This window comes from Lepisma saccharinum, chromosome 10 (assembly GCF_977018435.1).
Source record: "Lepisma saccharinum chromosome 10, izLepSacc3.1, whole genome shotgun sequence".
Classification (NCBI taxonomy): Eukaryota; Metazoa; Arthropoda; class Insecta; order Zygentoma; family Lepismatidae; genus Lepisma; species Lepisma saccharinum.
In genome coordinates, this window is record NC_139238.1 from 89,963,419 (window position 1) to 89,983,924 (window position 20,506).

Consider the following 20,506-nt stretch of genomic DNA (forward strand, 5'->3'; position numbering starts at 1 on the left):
CCTTTGGCACGTCACTGGATATAAATGAGTAAGCATTTCATCATACTGGGAGACGAAAAAATTAGATGTGTTGGGAAAGGAAGGGTTTTCACTGTGCATTAATTGTTTCGTGATCCACCTGTATTCAAGAAGACTTCCTTTGTTTCGTGCCGATATGACATGACAGCAGAAGCTGTGAGTGCTAAGGCCTGAATCTGAACAATTTGGTGGTTTTCGGCTTTTATAAGAGCTGCAAACATGGGAGGACAAGACACATTACTGGTGTTCAGGCTCGAATCAGAGAGAAATATTCGAGAGCTGTCTGCGTCCAGTCCAGTTCGCAGCCCACAATTTGAATCTCGCGTTGTCGAGTGGATTGTCCATCCCGTGCATGTGTAACAGCTTCGTAAAAACACTCAAAGACACCATACATGTTTTTATGCCTGATGAGAAGAAATGGACAAACCCACATACTGAGATGGTTCCGGCACACAATATTAATGCATGAAAACAGAGGAGTCGAGTGGTAAAAAATGTTCCGATTTCACGTTCTGATTAAAATGATAGCCTTACAGTGGCAACGATTTAAGGAATAGTTGCTCCCCATTTTTTAGTTTTTTGCCTCAACATTATGACCTCTTAATGTTAAGCCTCGGCTATGGCCTTGGCTACCAAGAGAAAATAAACTTTCCTTGAAACGCCCTCCGCACCCCCCCCCCCCCGTTTTGGAACCCAATTGCCACCTCTGGTCTTCAACACACAATTATGAGGTTCTTACTATATACCCCTTAAAAAAATGGTGTTGAGCCCCCCCCCGAAAGAAATTCCTGGATACGTGCCTGAAACAAAGACTGAGTCTACTGCAACGCGCATCTTTTTTGAGGTTCGAGCAGAAAAAGAACGTGGCAGCAGACACTACCTTTCTTAAATCGAATTATTGTATTTCTGGAATTATTAAAATTTTCAGAAAACATGGGTCCCTTGCATACGAGATGACCGCTACGTCTTTGACTGAATGCATCCAAATATATTTGACAGCTCGAGTACGGTTAACTTGGCTTAGCATAACTCGTTTTATGGAGCGGAAATCGCTGCTTTGCGCAAAAAAAAAAAAAAACAAGTGATGCTGAATGCGAAACGTTTGTTTTTATTACTCGAGCAACCGCTTATCGTGATATGCAAAGTCATAAATTGCACTGTCTTCTTTGGACGGCCTTGCTGCAACTTTGATATCAATAACGCAAGGTAATGTTGAGTTCGAGTTGTGAAAGCAAAGCAAACACTGGGACCCCTCCCGTCACAGGAAAAAAATTGCCTTGCTGGACCAGAAGTGTAAAAAATTTGTTTTGTTGACACTGAACTGGAGCTCCTCACTAGCAATCCAAAATATAAATTGTCTATTGTCTAATGAGTTTAGAAATGGTTGGTAGGGGTTAAAGATTAATTTATCAGCACAGTGATATCATAATACCTTAGAGAAAAAACTGCAAATATTCGATGCGACTACATGTAAACGAGGAAAATTGAAAGCCGCAAAGCAATGGAGCTACGGGATGCGATGCCAAGATTGGATGTGCTATGGTGATTTTGTAGTGATTAATCTTGCATCCTTGTACATGTAAGTGATTAACTTTGTAACTAATGATTGATGACAAAATTATATACTGACACGATATTGATTGTAGGAAGTAACAATTAGAAAGTTGTAGTGATGAATATTTCGGGTGTAACGTATTTTTTTCATACCGTGCAGTTTGAAGCTTGTAATAAAGCTTGTGTACTAGAGATGTTTCAGCAGGTGTTCGTCGAAGGTAACAAAGTTAATTGATTACCATTATCCACGCCTTACATATATGATGTTTTGCTTGCACAAAAATGAAAGATTTGGAGCAAAACAAATGCAATCATATGGCTGTGAACATATTTTAGAAAACCTTTTACAGGTATTATATTGTTATTAAAGGAATAAGTAACATCTTTATCTGTATAAATAAATATACTATATCCTATGAGTAACACCCACTGATGCAAGCACTGTTATCAGAAATTGGTTCATTCAATCTAACACCTGTTATCTATCAGCCCAGATTATGTACCAATTCCTATCATCGGCATGATAATTGAACTTACGATCTGGTAACTAGTATGCTACTGGCGGTACTACTTTACTATACCGGAGACACCTATCAATGACTTATTTCGCAAATTTTTAACATTGCTAACGTACTATTCTGCATTGCGGAATATTTCTTTAGGTGAAATAATGAATTTCTAACGAAAATAATGTATATTTCTTACATTAACGAGTACTTACTGTTGTTCCTTATTTCCCACAAACCATCCACAGGTAGCCCCAAAAACCATTGACGTTAGCCCAAAAATTCACGGTAGCCCCACAAATCATCATGGGGATGAGGTATGCCTACTAGGTTAGGTTAGGCCTGTTAGGTTAGGTTCCATTAGCACTCCTTTCGTTCAATTTAGCATATACGGACAATACGAGAGCGTATTGTGCTCTCGAGCAGAAAGCAAATGGCGGCAGCAGCAATAGCACTTCGGAAATAGATTTTCATAGAAAACCACATGCATTCGCATTAAAATGGATCAAAACTACATTCCCGAACATCAACAACGCTACAGAAAATGATTTGCGTAAGTACTTTCTCCTGTAAATTTGAAGAAATCTGTCTCCGGTATAGTAAAGTGTTACCCATAGGTTTAACTCTGTAAATTTCTCGTATCGGACAAACGGATTTCTTCAAATTTACAGGAGAAATTACTTACCGAATGCAGTTTCTTTATAGTTGTGGAAGTTCGGGGAAGTGTTTTCTCACATCGTTCATTGAATTTTGCCGGTTAATCATCTTTTTTTCGATATAAATGTGTGACCGTTGCACGAGAGCTCGTCCATCGATTTACTTCCAGGTGGATGTAGCCTGTGCGTGATGACGTAATCCGGGCCAGTGTTTCCAAACACGCATTTATGTAACTGGTCACACATTTAAATATGTATGATCAGTTGTACGTGATCAACGTTTTCAAAATGACGTGTGCAGGTTGCGTGGTACAATTGAAAGGGGTTGAAGATGTGGATTTTGTAGTACAGCATGGTATTGTTAAAGAAGGAATTGATTGTCAGAAATGTGGTAGCACATGTAAGCTGCACATTTTTCAAGCCGATGTTGTCCGTATATGCTAAATTGAACGAAAGGAGTGCTAATGGAACCTAACCTAACCTAGTAGGCATATCTCGTCCCCGTGATGGTCCGTGGGGCTATCGTGAAGTTTTGGACTAACGTCAATGGTTTTTGGGGCTACCCGTGGTAGTTTTGTGGGAAATAAGGAACAAATGTAAGTACTCGTTAATGTAGCTAACATACTATTCTGCATTGCGGAACATTTCTTTAGGTGAAATAATGAATTTGTAACGAAAATAATGTCTATTTCTTATATTGACGAGTACTTACTGTTGCTTCTTATTTCCCACAAACCATCCACGGGTAGCTCCATAAACCATTGACGTTAGCCCAAACATTCACGGTAGCCCCACGGGGACGAGGTATGACAATAAAAATAATACATTGTCATAACTACATTTGAAAATGGTTAGGCTAAGTCCAAAGTTCCACATTTGTGCAATATCTATAATAATTTAGTCATATGATTGCTCAAAATTTTATTCATATAATGCAATTAAGTGTCTGAAATTACTATTTAAACTAATTTAATTAAATATGATGTTTAAAAAAGCCAATTTGTATATCATGACAAAATTATCAAATTGTGCAATATTCTGAATTCATATTCATAACAGTTATTTTTGACTGACAATATGAAAAAACAAATATCTTCAATCATATGTGTTCTTTCAGGCAAGCAAGATAAGTTACATTCAAATTTATAATTAAATTTATTGAAATTATGTACATTTGCATTGACATCAAGGTTTATATACAAAGGTCAACTCTTTAAAATTGTTCAATGTCTAATATGATGTCATATTTGGTATTTTGTATCAACATTCAAAAAATGGTAATTGTAATCATTAGATAAGTATATTGTGATATACATAGTAAAATAGCTGTAACAGAGCAAATATGTACATTTACAACACAAACATTCAAGCTGTTAAGCACTTATGGACAAAAATATAAAACAAAAACAATTGAAGATAACACATACTAAAAAATCTGGCTTGAACTAGTTGCTCTAATACTAGTTGTCTGTGACTTTTAAGAAAATCTCAAGATGGATGGAAGATAAGTAAAAATGTGGCTATTGGTGAAGGATGGATATTGGTATAAATCTGGATATTTTGAAAGATTATACTTTACAAGTTAATCTTTAATAGTTTGTTTAAACTATATAGAGACATTTTGATGATAACAGAAGCTTGAAAATGCTTTTATAATGGAATAATCTGTATAACGAAAAAGGAAAGATTTGGAACTGGTGTAAAGTGCCTAGTTTAATAATTGAGAGCAGGAAATTATTATCTGCTGGCATCTGCATTAACTAGCTAGTAAATGAATATTGCATTATCTAAAATGAGAATCTTATGAGAAATAAGACTAAGTGAGTGAAATATTTTCTGCATTTTGGATGTGAATAAGCCAAATGTGAAGTTTTGAAAATTGAAGGAAGCCATCTTGTGGACCTGATTGAGGAATTTGACATGTTGAGTGTGCTCGGATGTAGAACTGAGGCATGCCCAAATATTTAGAGAAGGACTTGCTTTGCCTCGCAAGGAGACAGTAAAGAAGTGTTTTCTTCATATAAATGTTCTTTCAAATAATTGCATAATTTGATGCTATTGTAACTTTTGTTGTTTCTAATTTTTTTTATCAATATAATAATTATAAAAATATTTATTATTGTATGAACATAAACACTGTTCATCAGCATATGTAAGCTGGTATTCCTTTTGAACATATATCTGTAGCTTCCTACTGAGCTATTACATTGCTTTGAATTTTTGACAGGTATATGCATAAAATGATGTGCCGATCAAGACTTCATATTTAACCGAGGACATTTATCAAAGTAATTGATTAGTGAGATAGTTTAGACTGAATTATCTTCTCGATATTTAGTCACACTTTCTTCTCTTTTCATCACATTCCATCGTCATATATATAAGATTATGAGACGTCAGGTGATTATTTGAAAAGGTTCAAGCTTATAATAATCTTTGTATTGTTTTGCATCTTGTTCTTGTTTCTGAGGTTAGGTGTTTATTTCTTTAAATATGTCAGATCCAAAGGGGGATTTCTGCTTGGCAGATGTTATGGCTGCTCTCAATGCTATCAAGGATGGCCAAACAGAGCTCAAAGCTAATCAGGAGGATCTCAAAGCTAATCAGGAAAAGACTGATACTCAATTGATAGAGCTGAAAGCTAGCCAGATAGTGCTTAAATCTGGGCTGACAACTCTTCAGCAAACTTCTGATGCTCAATTAAAAGAAATTAGAATTGAAATTCTCAATATAAGAAGGAGTGTTTGATAAGAACAGAGAAAGTGGAATCTCATATAAAAGCATTATCCATGAAAGTGGGTACTGATATTTCTGCAGTATCCTGTGTTGTGGAACAAAAGATGGAAAATTTGGGTAAGCAGGTTGGTGCTGTACAAGAAGCACATGCAGATTTGGCAGAGCGACTGCATGTTGATATGAGACACATGCAAAAGGAATGGTGTGAAACTAAACAGCATTTAGCAAATACTTTGTCCTCTCTTTCAAGTTTACCTAAACCTTCAGTGTGTGATGGTGCTTCTTCTCCACAAATTCAACCTAACCAAGAGATGAATTCTGATCAATTTCAGTACAAAGTGCTTCATAATGAAGAGGATGGTTCAGCAGGAAATATGCCAAATGAACTTATTCAAACCATGCAAGGACTTGTGACAAGTGATTGCAAATTAGTGAATAATGATCTCTCTCAGGACCAGGTTCTGCAGGAACAAATAATGGGTGTAAAGCTAGAAGTTTTAACATTGGTTAAAGAAGTGTTGTCACCCATTAGTCAGTGTCGGTTAGAATCAGCTGGCAGAAGAACTCTTACAAAGAGAAAACGTGCAAGAGTTTCTACAGTAGTGAATAGTTCTGATAGTTGTGTTGATGAGGATGTAGTGCGCAAGCATGTATCTAAGGTATGTGATAAAGCCACTAATACTGAAACAGAGTCATCTGGCTCAGAAGAAAAGTTATTTGATTCTACCAATGACCGTAGAGGAACACCATTTGGTCATCGCCATGATTATGTAAAAGGTGATTCTTGTTTGCATCATAATAAGTACATAAATAAGAGTGATGTAAATGGTCCTTCTCAAAGTGCAACTTTTGCGACTAGTACTCAATATGACAACTCTTTAGCGCACCGACAATCTTTCATAAAGCCACAAGAATTGTGCAAGTTTCCACAGTTTGATGGAATCTCGATGGACAGTATGCCATCGGAATTTTTGGAGAAAGTTGAGGAAATGATGGATATTTACAATATCAAGGAAAAGGATTACATGCAATATATACCTAAGTTACTCAAAGACTGTGCAAAAAGTTGGTACACTCAGAATAAATCTTCCTTCAATACTTACCATGATTTTAAAAAGGCCTTTCTGTCTCACTATGAGAATTCTAGGTGGAAGAGTGTCACATTGACTAGGATACTGAATACTCAATTTTCTAGAGCTGCACATGGTAACTTACAGAAATTTGTAAACAAGAATTATAAATTGCTCAAATCCATCCAGCCTCATGCGGAGGAAGCACACTTGATTGCACAAGTGGCTACGCTTTTGCCATTTAAGATCAGAGAGCACTTTGTGGTAAATAATGTTGAGACATTGCAAAGAGCATTGCAAGCCATAGAGAATTTTGAATTGCTTAGAGACATCCCACTTAGGATGAGCAATTCAGAATATGGTGTGAAAAATCGAAACTTTAAAGCTAAAGTAGCTCAAGTGGCTGTGGAACAAGCATCTAGTGCAGATAAAGAGAATACATACTCTCGCAAATCAAATAACACAAGAACTAATTTTCATAGGAACTATGACAAAACAAACCTTGGGGTTAAGAGCTACAATTGCGGAACAGATAAGATTCCCACAGTAGCGAATGGTGTTGTTTCACAAGCGGAAAACTGATGAGGACTCATGTTGGGGGAGGTAACGTGGGTGCTAATAATGTATTAAAGCCTCCAAATAAGAATAGATTTTCCTATAATAGATAACAATGGAAACAGACATTCTAACTCCTATACTTGACAATACTCAATTAGTGGGAGATAGCATGATGCTCAGACTTTCACAAAATATCTTAGGTGAACCTGTGAAGGTGGAAAAGGATGGTACAAGGCACATTGGATTATGTGTTTCCGGTCAAACAATAGATCAGCTAAGACAAAGAGTGGAATCTTATAATAAGTTATCAGACCAGGTAATGTTAATGATTGGCACAAATGATCTACTGAAACGGAGAAATGACGATGATATCAAACAAAGCTTTAACAGACTGATACAGGTCATGAAAAATAAGACAAGGAATATAATTGTACTTACCTTACCACCAATTCCGAAAGTTATGCATTCTAGAGGGGATCCAGAATGGGTCAGATGGCAAAGGTACAATTCTCACCTGTTATCTCTTCAAGATGAGGATAAGGTCAAAGTGCTAAATATTGCTCCTCTTTTCTTTGATGATGATGACAAGATAAATGAATCTCTGTATGAACAGTACATTGGTCCTCGTGTACAAAATTGTCTGGATATGATTCATTGGAATCATGCGGGCATGTGCAAGTTGTTGCAATTTTTATATAGTATGAGTGTCATCCGAAATATGCAGTTGCCTGTCAAAAGTGTGCATAATACTTTTAAAACTGAAGTGTCAGTTCATGCAACTGAGCTAGGTGACAAAGAGCGCAACAAGATTGGACACTTAAATCAGGGAAGATCTCATGTTCCTGAAAATCAAAAAAACTAGTCAATTCCCTTTGCCTTGAGGCAGGTGACAGAGGGTATGCTATAAACCCTGCCATAGCAGTTGTTAATGTTGGGAATTGGGAAAAAGGATTAGAAACTGAAGATCAAAATTACATGAAAGAAAATTACAGGCCTGTCAATAATGTTCCTAATGGTTCGAATACTGCAAAAATTTGGGTTAATATACTAGATCATAAACATTTGGCTCTATGTGATAGTGGAGCAGAAATTAGTTTGCTCTCCTATCAGGTGTGGAAAAATATCTCTTCTACAGCCAGTAGGCCAAGATTATTGAGTACTAAAAACATTAGACTAGTGGATTTTACAGGCTCTAAAAAGAACAAAGTTTTAGGTTTAACTAGGCTTATGATTGTTATCGGTTTGCAAAGTTTGTTGGTACAATTTTTAGTGGTTCAGAATCTGCAGGTGGATATGATCTTGGGCTTAGATGTTCTATATGCATTGCAAGGTACCTTAGATTTCTCTAAGAAGGCACTTGTATGTGATAATGATAAATATGATGTACTTTCCCGTTTCATTCCATTGGAAAATACTGTAGAAGTGGATCATTATTATGAATGTTCTTTTGTGTCTAGTTCTGAGGGTAATAAGGTGGGTGATGAAACAATATTAAAAATTTCTGCTCAGTTGGATCAAACTGAGATGTTGTCGGTAGTTGAAAAACAGAAATTTTTAAATATATTGTATAAATATAAAAAATTGTTTTCCATTAAACCAGGTTTATGTAAAAATTATGTGCACACAATGGAACTGGATACAGACAAACCCGTGGTAGGTCGAAACTATCCTATTACATTTGCATACCGGGACGAAGTTAGAGAACAGATCAACACCATGTTGGAATGGGACGTGATTGAATTGTCCAACTCTGAATACTTATCCCCTCTATTGGTTGTACCTAAGCCAGGTGGAGGGATAAGAATGTGTGTTGATCTAAAAGGGATAAATAAGCATGTAAAGTTGATGCAAATTCATCCCGTAAAAATAGATGAGTTATTAGTACAGTTTCAAGGTTGTAATTATTTCTCATCTATAGATTTAGGTAATGCCTTTTGGCAAATTGCTTTGGATAAACAAAGTAGAAAATACACAGCATTTTCATTCGAAGGCGTGTTATATAACTTTAAACGTGTTGTATTTGGATCAGTGAATGGCACCGCTGTCTTTGTAGATGCAATGAATAGAGTTTTGGCTGATTGTAAGGATTTTGTAGTGGTGTATGTGGATGATATCATTATAAGATCCAAAGACTTTGATTCTCATCTGACACATGTTGAAAGTGTATTTAATTGTCTACTGAAAGCAGGCATGACCCTTAAAATAGAGAAATGTAAATTTTGCTGCAGGGAGATAAAGTTTTTGGGTCACATCATTACCCCAGAAGGGTATCATAAAGATCCAGTTTTTGTCAAGTCTATAATAGAGTTACCGGAACCTAGCTCAATTAAACAATTGCAAAAGATATTAGGTTCCTTAAATTGGATTAGTAAATACATAAAAAATTATGCAATGTTTGCCCAACCCATGTATGAGCTTCTCAAAGCTAAACAAAAATGGTGTTGGAATAAAGAGGCATCTGAAGCATTTCAGCTTTTGAAGGAAAAAATTGCTGAACAAGTAATGCTTCCATTTCCCGATTTTGAACATAATTTCTTTGTTCAAACTGATGCTTCGATTATTGGAGTAGCGGGTTATTGTTTCCAGATCATAGAAGGAGGGTTCAAGCCTCTTGGATTTGTCAGCAGATTGTTAAAAGATTATGAGAAATCTTATACATCTACTGAAATGGAGGTGTTGGCGATCCTATATACTATAGACAAATTTGCTTCTATACTAAAAGGGAGGCATTTTGTCATTATTACAGATCATAAAGCCCTCACGTGGTTGGAAACTGCCCACACGTGGAATGCTCGTCTCACTCGCTGGTTCATCCAGTTACAGATGTATTCATTTGATGTTCAATATTGCAAAGGCAAGGAAAATGTAATCGCTGATTTGCTAAGTCGATCTTTTCCTTGGCAGTTGGACATGCATTATCATGTCAACTACTCCGAGTTGGAATTAATGCTGCAACCTTTGTGTGACTGTAAGGAACTTGCGAATGCACAGAGAAATGATATCGAATTGAATGAGATCATTTCCTATCTCTCTGGAGATGTTGATACTGATAATTCTCGCTGTAGGAATTGGCGGAAACAGTATTGTCTCAGGGAGAACATATTATGTGTCAGGGATTTTCACCAACCAGAAAAGTTAAGGATATGCTTACCTGCCTCCTTAATTGGTAATATGCTCATCAAGTTTCATGATGAGAATGGTCATTTTGGTGCATCTCGGACAATGGCACAAATATATAGAAATTTCCGATGGAAAAACATGTTTAAAGATATAAAACAATATGTTGCTGATTGCGATACTTGTGTCAGGTCAAAGCCCAATAAACATCCTGCAAAACATTTAGTTAAAATACACCTGTCCAGTAAACCTGGAAAAGTCCTTTTTGTGGATTTGCAAGGTCCATTCGTCATGGGTTCTAAGCGGGAGAGATTTTTGTTGACAGTGTTGGATGCTGCAAGTCGTTACTTGTTGGCTTATCCTATTGTCAACAGTAATGCAAATACAGTCATCAAAAAGCTTATCAATTGTTATTTTGTCCATTTGGGTATTCCTGAAAAATTGATTGCCGACAATGGACCTCAATTCAGATCTCATCAGTTTGCAGATAAAATGAAACACTTAGGCATCATGTTAGTGTTCACTCCTCCATATCATCCGTCCTCCAATATGGTTGAGAGATATCATGCAGAGCTTAACCTCTTAATGAGAGTTTTGTGTCAGGATAGTCATACCCTATGGCCTGAAAAGGTTAATGTTGCCCTTGATTGTTTAAATAATGCAATTTCATCTCAAACAGGTTATGCTCCTATAGAACTGCGATTAAATATGGAACCTAACATGAGCATATTCAATAATATCACTGAAGATGAAGTAATGTCATGGGATAATAAAATTCACATGGCACATCTAAAAAGTTTTGAGGCCAGAAGTAAGAAAACAAACCAAATCAACCAAAAACAACAAGATAAAGTTTCCATATTAGTTGGTGATTTGTTGTTTGTTAGAAACAGACATAAAGATTTAGAAAATAATCCCATTAAGAAATACTGCTTCTTGTTTGAAGGACCTTATTTGTGTGTTGAGAATCATGATGATTCAACAGTTACATTGTTAGAATGCAACACTGGTAATCCTGTGAGTCAAGTGGTCATTGAACACATCAAAGTGTGGAAGTGTTCTAATGCCAAAAGGTATAAATTGCTAGAAATTTTGCAAAACTGCAACGAGTCACATGAGGAGCTAATAAAGAGATTGTTGCAAGGATGCAATGAAGATGACATACTTGTCGGATCTTCAAAGGAAACAGATATTTCTGTAGGGAATATGTAAGATGAAGTAAACGATAAGGGTTTGTTGGTTGGGAGTTTCTTATTGACTGAGTGTCAAGGGTGGTATATAAGACCTCAGTTCTTTATTTTTTCATTCTTCGTATATTAATTTTAGCATTATGAAATTGCTTATGCTAACATGTTGTTTATTTTGTTGTTTTAAAAGGACAAAAGATACTGTTGCATTTCACAACCATACCCATGAGAGTTGGTTGGTTGAGTTCTTCTCTTAGGCTGTTGGTTAAAGGTGGTACTGTGAGTCACAGTACTTTGTACATAATTTTTTCTTTTGTCGGCCGTTAATGTCAAAATTTTCTCACTTTTCGTGCTTCTTTCCTCGAGTCTGAAACATTAGTTCAGATATGAAGTATTCCTCTGTAGAGTTTGCCATAAGTTGATCTTCATGATCCGACATTGGTCCTCATTCATATTTCTTGATCCTTAGTTGTGTTGAATGGTGGAAAAATTTAATATAACAAATATTCTTTGTTATTTGTATTTTGGAGTGCAAAAAATGTATAATATAATGTGATGGCATGTGCATAATAATTTTGAATGTTAAGATTTAGCTTTGGCTTGAAAAATATTTACTAGAGCACAAAGATTCCAAGAGTTGAATCGTAGGCTCAAATAGGAATGAACTTGACAAAGAGCAAAGAGATTCACGTGTTGATCCAAGCTTCAGTCAAGTAGTTGTTTCCTTTAAAATGCTAGAATGCATTATGGCTCCAAAATGTGTTCACAAAGGGCAGAATAGGAAATTCGAGCCGTGACGCTGCGAGTTCAGGAACAACAATTATTTATGATTTATAATTTTTGTGCGCACATCATAATTTATACATTTCTTGCATGAATTCATTTGCGATGTAAGAAATCTTATATTCGGAACTCCGTAAATCTGAGGATGTTTGCTTTTCGGTGCTGGGACTTAGATTTTTGTCTTGTTAGCTGATGTTGCTAGATGAATGGATCAATTCCTAATGGGAAATTTAGATCAGAGGTAACTTGCTCTACATGTAGAAAATTATTATTAATATATTTTTTGGCTAAATAAAAATTAATATAGAAATTATGCTCCCAGGTTGAGAATGAAGTTCTGAATGGTGCTTCATTGTTTGATAATAAATAATAATGTTATGTAGGTACATTGTTTATGTAAAAATGGTTACTTTACTGGATAATAATTGTTGGTATGTCGAACTTGATGTTTTTTTTTATTTTCAATATTATTATGTACAAAAAATTCATTATGTGTAGTTGCACTGTATTGGTTCATGATGAACAAGTTCTTGTTATATTGTTGGAAAACAAATATTCCATTACACTCAATTGATTATAATGCTGAACATGAAAACAATTTGTAAATATAGAAGCATTATATTAATTATTATATGTTGAAAGTCTTAGTAGTGCTCAGATCTCTTGTTGTGGGTTCGTCCCTTGTTGAGCGCCAGTATGACAATAAAAATAATACATTGTCATAACTACATTTGAAAATGGTTAGGCTAAGTCCAAAGTTCCACATTTGTGCAATATCTATAATAATTTAGTCGTATGATTGCTCAAAATTTTATTCATATAATGCAATTAAGTGTCTGAAATTACTATTTAAACTAATTTAATTAAATATGATGTTTAAAAAAGCCAATTTGTATATCATGACAAAATTATCAAATTGTGCAATATTCTGAATTCATATTCATAACAGTTATTTTTGACTGACAATATGAAAAAACAAATATCTTCAATCATATGTGTTCTTTCAGGCAAGCAAGATAAGTTACATTCAAATTTATAATTAAATTTATTGAAATTATGTACATTTGCATTGACATCAAGGTTTATATACAAAGGTCAACTCTTTAAAATTGTTCAATGTCTAATATGATGTCATACTTGGTATTTTGTATCAACATTCAAAAAATGGTAATTGTAATCATTAGATAAGTATATTGTGATATACATAGTAAAATAGCTGTAACAGAGCAAATATGTACATTTACAACACAAACATTCAAGCTGTTAAGCACTTATGGACAAAAAATATAAAACAAAAACAATTGAAGATAACACATACTAAAAAATCTGGCTTGAACTAGTTGCTCTAATACTAGTTGTCTGTGACTTTTAAGAAAATCTCAAGATGGATGGAAGATAAGTAAAAATGTGGCTATTGGTGAAGGATGGATATTGGTATAAATCTGGGTATTTTGAAAGATTATACTTTACAAGTTAATCTTTAATAGTTTGTTTAAACTATATAGAGACATTTTGATGATAACAGAAGCTTGAAAATGCTTTTATAATGGAATAATCTGTATAACGAAAAAGGAAAGATTTGGAACTGGTGTAAAGTGCCTAGTTTAATAATTGAGAGCAGGAAATTATTATCTGCTGGCATCTGCATTAACTAGCTAGTAAATGAATATTGCATTATCTAAAATGAGAATCTTATGAGAAATAAGACTAAGTGAGTGAAATATTTTCTGCATTTTGGATGTGAATAAGCCAAATGTGAAGTTTTGAAAATTGAAGGAAGCCATCTTGTGGACCTGATTGAGGAATTTGACATGTTGAGTGTGCTCAGATGTAGAACTGAGGCATGCCCAAATATTTAGAGAAGGACTTGCTTTGCCTCGCAAGGAGACAGTAAAGAAGTGTTTTCTTCATATAAATGTTCTTTCAAATAATTGCATAATTTGATGCTATTGTAACTTTTGTTGTTTCTAATTTGTTTTATCAATATAATAATTATAAAAATATTTATTATTGTATGAACATAAACACTGTTCATCAGCATATGTAAGCTGGTATTCCTTTTGAACATATATCTGTAGCTTCCTACTGAGCTATTACATTGCTTTGAATTTTTGACAGGTATATGCATAAAATGATGTGCCGATCAAGACTTCATATTTAACCGAGGACATTTTCTTCTCTTTTCATCACGTTCCATCGTCATAGAGGTATGCCTACCACGTTAGGTTAGGCCTGTTAGGTTAGGTTCCTTTAGCACTCCTTTCGTTCAATTTAGCATATACGGACAACATCGGCTTGAAGCAGCAGCAATAGCGCGTATTGTGCTTTCGTGCAGAAAGCAAATGGCAGCAGCAGCAATAGCTCGTCGGAAATAGATTTTCGTAGAAAACCACATGCATTCAGATTAAAATGGATCAAAACTACATTCCCGAACATCAACAACGCTACAGAAGGTAAATAATGAGCAATTGTGCCGATCGCGGATCACTCAATTTCGCTTATCTTGTACTTTCTACGCGTGGTGGGGTGGAAACATTGCATATGGACTAGGGTGCTGAAACTGTGATGGCCATTTCGCGTGTTACTGAAGGGAAGAAACAACCAAGAAAACTTATTCGGTATGTCGCAAATATAGCTATTTTCGGTGAAATTATCGAAATGCCACCTTCAGCAATGTTTCTCAATGCAGAATACGTAAGTACAAATATTGAAATCAAAAGAAGTAGGAAATTTCAGCTGTTTGTCCGATACGAGAAATTTACCAAAATGTTTTTCAGTGAAAATAGTTTTTAGACCAAAAAATAAGTGTTAGATTGGCGAAATCATAAAAGTTACTCATTACTTTGCTTCTCATATCAGAGGAGGGTAACAAAAGTACCACGTACCACCTTTACATTATAAATTTTGTACTATTATAGTATGGGGGTGACACCTATAAATCATATATTTCGCACTTTTTTACATTGCTAACGTACTATTTTGGAATGCGGAACATTTCCTAAGGTGAAATAATGCATTTCTAACTAAGATAATGTCTATTTCTTACATTTACGGGTTCTTACTGTTACTTGCTATTTCGATTCTGTAACACACATTATGGTGACAGTGTACTGGTTCATCACACGTTGTGCGAGTGTTTTGTCGATTTATGCAGTATTGCAACTTCGTTCACCGGAAAATACCTACTTTCGTGCCCGGATTTGAAATTATGCTAATACCTCGCAAACCATTGACATTAGCCTCACAAACCATTGACGTTAGCCCCAAAAACCATTCACGGTAGCCCCAAAAACCATTTTCCGTAAGGTTAAGTTAGGTTAGGCAAGCATAGTTAAAAAATAAAAATACTCGACACGTCATGTTCTAGTGAAAACACGGAGAGTTTGAAACCCTGACTACGGGATTACGTCATCTAACACACGGAACATTGTGCTCTCGTGCAGAAAGCAAATGGCGGCAGCAGAAACAGCATGTCGGACAGAGAGTTTGGTAAGAGTCTAGTTTACGTCCTTTTCATAAGGAATACGTGTCCTATATCGTTGGAAAGGTTATTGTATAAGAAATTCAACAAACTAAATCCCAAGGCGAGGAAAAATTTCCTCGAGGAGAAAATCGAGAAAAACCGATGTTGTCCGGATATGTGTGATTGAACGTACTGAGGACATTTTTTCGATGATGAAGCACATATTTAGGGGTGAAATGAGTGCTAATGGAACCTAACCTAACCTCGTAGGCATACCTTGTTCCCATGAATGGTTAGTGACAGAAAGTGTAAAAAGAAAAACTTACTTACCTTACGGATGCTGGAGTGCCGGCTGTCTGCTAGCATGGTTTTGTAAACGGGCAAGAAGAAGTGCGCAAGAAGGACGTAAACTAGACTCTAGCTGAGATTTTTGCAGAAAACAACATGTATTCGCATTAAAATAGATCAAAACTACATTCATGAACTTCCACAACGCTACAGAAAACGATTTCCTTAAGTACTTTCTCCTGTAAATTTGAAGAAATCCGTCACCCCTATACTATAATGTTACCATAAATTTTAATAAACCTGGAACTTTTGGGGGACCAAATGCAGATATTGGTGGGTTCTTTCAAGTTTTGTTAAGTGTCGCTAGTATTGATCTCTACTAATAACAAGTTGGTTGTATTTTCACATACAGTATAATGAAATGGATCTTTATCTATATCTTTTATTCTTTTGTTTCAGTTGTTTGTGCAGGTGCGACAGTGCTGCAGTATTTTTGACTAGATTTAGAATGGATTGTGCAAACACAATTTGAAACTTTGAAAGTTCTAATAGCAAGTTTGTGCCATTTTCTGGAGGAGAATTTTAACTTTATGAGGCAAGTATAGTTCTTTCTGTAATAAAAAAAGGCCAGTGCAAAAAAATTAAAAAAGAAAGAAGTTCATTTCAGTCTCTTTTTCTTGGGAAAGTATGTAAGCTTATAGCTTCTTTTTTCATCTGTGCATGGTTTCAAGATGCTAGGGAAGATTTTTCAAGTATGCATCTTGTTATATTGAAGATTTGTTATGTTGACTGATTAATGGGTTACATGTAACCTATAACAGCTAGATGGGACAATGCTGTCCCAGAACCTGCACCCTCCCTTGAGGACAGTTGGCATAGCAGTTGTCCCAGTAACATGGAACATCATTCAGTGGCGTAGCAAGGGGTGGGCAAAGTGGGCTACCTCCTGAGGCCTTGCACCTAAGGAGCCTTGCGTCCCATGGAATTGTTACGAAGATGTAATAAAGAGAAGTGAGAAAAATTGTGGAAAAGACTAATTTTTGTGGGGAATAAAATTAAAACCTTCTCTTTTTATCTGGTTTTAAATTCTAGTTAAACATTATAATTTGAATGATTGATGGATTGATTGAATTAAAACTTTTGGTTAGACTGCACAATCGACCCTTGTGCTTTACTGTTTGAAAGTAAAAAAAATATTGTGCGCTACTAGTACGTATTTAACTCTTCGAGTTGCCACTGTGCATTTCTCAATTTGAAGTTAAATTTCTATGAAATAATAATAAAAAATACTACTACATTACTTGCCGTAGCTGGGTTCCTTGAACCTAATCCATGTTGTAAACACACAGTATTGCCAGGTCGAACTTTGGTTTTCAACGGGAATATATATGCGAATTTTCACTAGGATTCAACTTTTTTATAATCATGCTTTCATTTGTATTTTTTGATGTTTATCATTCAAAGGGACTCTTTAGAAAAAGGTGGGTAGCCGGAGCATAGTGTAGCTCTAGGGGACGGTAGGTCAATTACCCCAGGGGCAGAGCCTGGAATTGGGGGGCAATTAATACTACTTCTTTCCCACTTACAATTTTCGTCACCTTAAATTTTGCATTTTGGAATCCTTGATTCTTACCCTTTCCAACGATGTATCAAACATATTTCTATTATGAAGGGTCGATTTGACATCCTTACCAAAGGTGATCAGTAAGGAGTCTAATTTTATAATGTTTCTATGAATAATAATTGCAGTATTTCTAATTTGTTTCACTAATGGACACACATGTTGTTCATCACATTCTTTCAATAGTGAATATGTCCACAATTCTACAATTATTTAAATTTGTGGATGATATTTCATAGCATATTTAATGAATTCACGGAACTTATATTAGATACATTTTCATGTGGTGCAATTTTTTAAGGCGACGAGATAGTTATGTACCATGTGTGCATTTATTTGAATATCGTCGCAATGGGCAATGTTGTGATGTGTTTGTATGTGTCTTGTGTAGTAGTTGTGCTGTCTAATGTGTTTGTGTTCGTCTTGTGTAGTAGTTCCTCCATTCATATTGGGTTAGGCGTAGAGCTGACAACTCTGCACTGTAAAAAGGCATGTCAAGAAACAGAAATATTCCGGAGATAAAATAGTCCCAGTTCGGATCTCTAGGTGGGGACTACTTTGGGAGGTCCCTGGACTAAGGATAAGATCTACGTTAGGAATAAGGATATTAAATTAGGCACCTGGAATGTTCTGAGCCTTTACCGGCCTGGGGCATTTCAGTGTACAGTTAATGAGATAGTTAAGTATAAATTAGATGTAGTAGCTGTCCAGGAAGTTAGGTTATACTTTTTTCTATGGTGGTACTAAAAATCATAATTTTGGAACAGGCTTTTTCATAAATAATAGAATTATCTCGGCTCTTAAAACAGTAGAATTTATTAATGATAGGATATCATATGCAGTTTTACAGGGTAGGTGGTGTAAAATTATTTTAATAAACATACATGCCCCAACGGAAGATAAAGATGATAATACTAAAGATGATTTTTATGCAGAGTTAGAATGGGACTTTGATAAATTTTCTCAGTATGATATGAAAATTCTGTTAGGTGACTGTAATGCACAGATTGGCAAAGAAGAGACATTTAAACCCTCGATTGGTAAAGAAAGTCTTCATGAATTAAGTAATGATAATGGTATAAGATTGATTACTTTTGCAACCTCAAAGAATTTAATTATGAAAAGTACCACTTTTAAACATAAAGATATCCATAAATATACCTGGTCTTCTCCAGATGGTAAAACTCATAATCAGATAGATCATATTCTCATTGATAAGAGAAGGCATACTAGTATAATTGACGTTCGTACACATAGAGGTGTTGACTGTGCCAGTGATCATTATTTAGTAATTGCTAAATTAAGAGAAAGACTCTCAGTGATAAATCATAAACAACAAAATCTAAAAGTTCTAAAATTTGATGCAGGAAAGTTTACTGATGAAAGAATTAAAAAAGATTACCAAATTAAACTGTCAAATAGATTTGATGTTTTGCAGGATTTAAATGATGATGAAAATATAAATGAAACAGATGTAAATAAGAATTTGGAGCACATACGTAATGCAATAGAATCAGCAGCTAAAGAAAGTATAGGATACCATAAACCGAGAAAAAGTAAGCCATGGTTTGATAATGAATATCATAATCTAATAGAAATAAGAAATCAGGCTAGACTTAGGTGGTTAAATAACTCTGATGATACAAATCTAAACAATTATAATAGAATAAAGCGAGAAGTTAACTGCACATTTAGAAGTAAAAAAAGAGATTACTTGAAAAGCAAAATTAACGAAATTGAAACAAACAGCAAAAATAAAAAATAGCAGAGATTTATATAAAGGTGTAAATGAATTTAGAAAGGGGTGGCAACCTAAAGTAAACTTGATAAAAGATAAAGACGGTGATTTTCTAGCTGACCCAAGTGATATTCTAAATAGATGGAAGAACTACTTTAATGACCTTTTAAATGTCCATGTAGGAGATAAATCAGAAGTAAATGAAGTCCACACAGCAGAACCTTTAGTTCCAGAACCTAACTTGACTGAAGTTAAAGATGCTATTAAAAGGCTAAAGAATAACAAAGTACCTGGCATTGATTCAATACCAGCTGAGTTAATTAAATATAGTGGAAATTCATTAATATGTCAAATTCATAAATTAATTTGTTTAATATGGAATAAAGAAGAAATCCCTCAACAGTGGAAAGAATCCATAATTGTTCCTGTGTTTAAAAAAGGTGATAAAATGAACTGCAGTAATTACCGTGGAATTTCTCTACTCTCAACAACATACAAAATATTGTCTAACATTCTTTTAACAAGACTAACCCCATATGCTAATGAAATTATAGGTGATTCTCAATGTGGATTTAAACGTAACAGATCAACTACAGATCAAATTTTTCACATCAGACAGACACTTGAAAAAAAGTGGGAATATAATCAAAATGTCCATCAGCTATTCATTGATTTCAAAAAAGCATATGATTCGGTCAAAAGAGATAAATTATATAATATATTAGTAGAGTTTGGAATACCTAAGAAGCTTGTTAGTATGATAAAAATATGCACCAGTGAAACAGAAAGTAAAATTCATGTGGGTATTAATATGTCTGACAAATTTACAATTCATGATGGGTTAAAACAAGGAGATGCATTATCTCCATTGCTCTTTAATTTTGCCTTAGAATATGCTGTTAGGAAGGTAAAAGAAACTAACGAAGGACTAAAATTAAATGATGTGACTCAGTTGTTAGCATATGCAGATGATGTAGACTTACTGGGGGATGATGTGAATACAATTAAGAATAATGCTAAAATATTTTTCAAAACTGCTAAAGAGATAGGTTTGGAAGTTAACAAAGAGAAAACTAAATATATGCTTACAGGCCGAAACCAAGTGTTAGGTAATAATCAAAATCTAATTATTGATAACAACTCGTTTGAACCAGTTTCCAAATTCAAATACTTAGGAGTAATATTAACAAATGAAAATGATATTAAAGAGG

At 34.9% G+C, this 20,506-nt stretch overlaps 1 protein-coding gene across 4 annotated transcripts in view; it reads left to right on the forward strand.

The window, feature by feature from the left end:
* The first annotated feature begins 1,152 nt into the window (after positions 1–1,152).
* LOC145994020 (uncharacterized) overlaps positions 1,153–20,506 on the forward strand; it is a 92,559-nt gene continuing 73,205 nt past the window's right edge. For 2 of the 4 annotated variants that reach the window (XR_014442311.1, XM_083130097.1), the window contains exons 1-2: positions 1,153–1,597; positions 16,396–16,531. Coding sequence is in view for 1 of the 4 variants with exons in the window: in XM_083130097.1 (XP_082986223.1) it covers positions 16,527–16,531 (5 nt within the window). In the remaining 3 variants the exon portion in view is untranslated. The remainder of the gene's footprint in view (positions 1,598–16,395; positions 16,532–20,506) is intronic. The other 2 variants (XR_014442313.1, XR_014442312.1) reach the window with 2 other exon arrangements.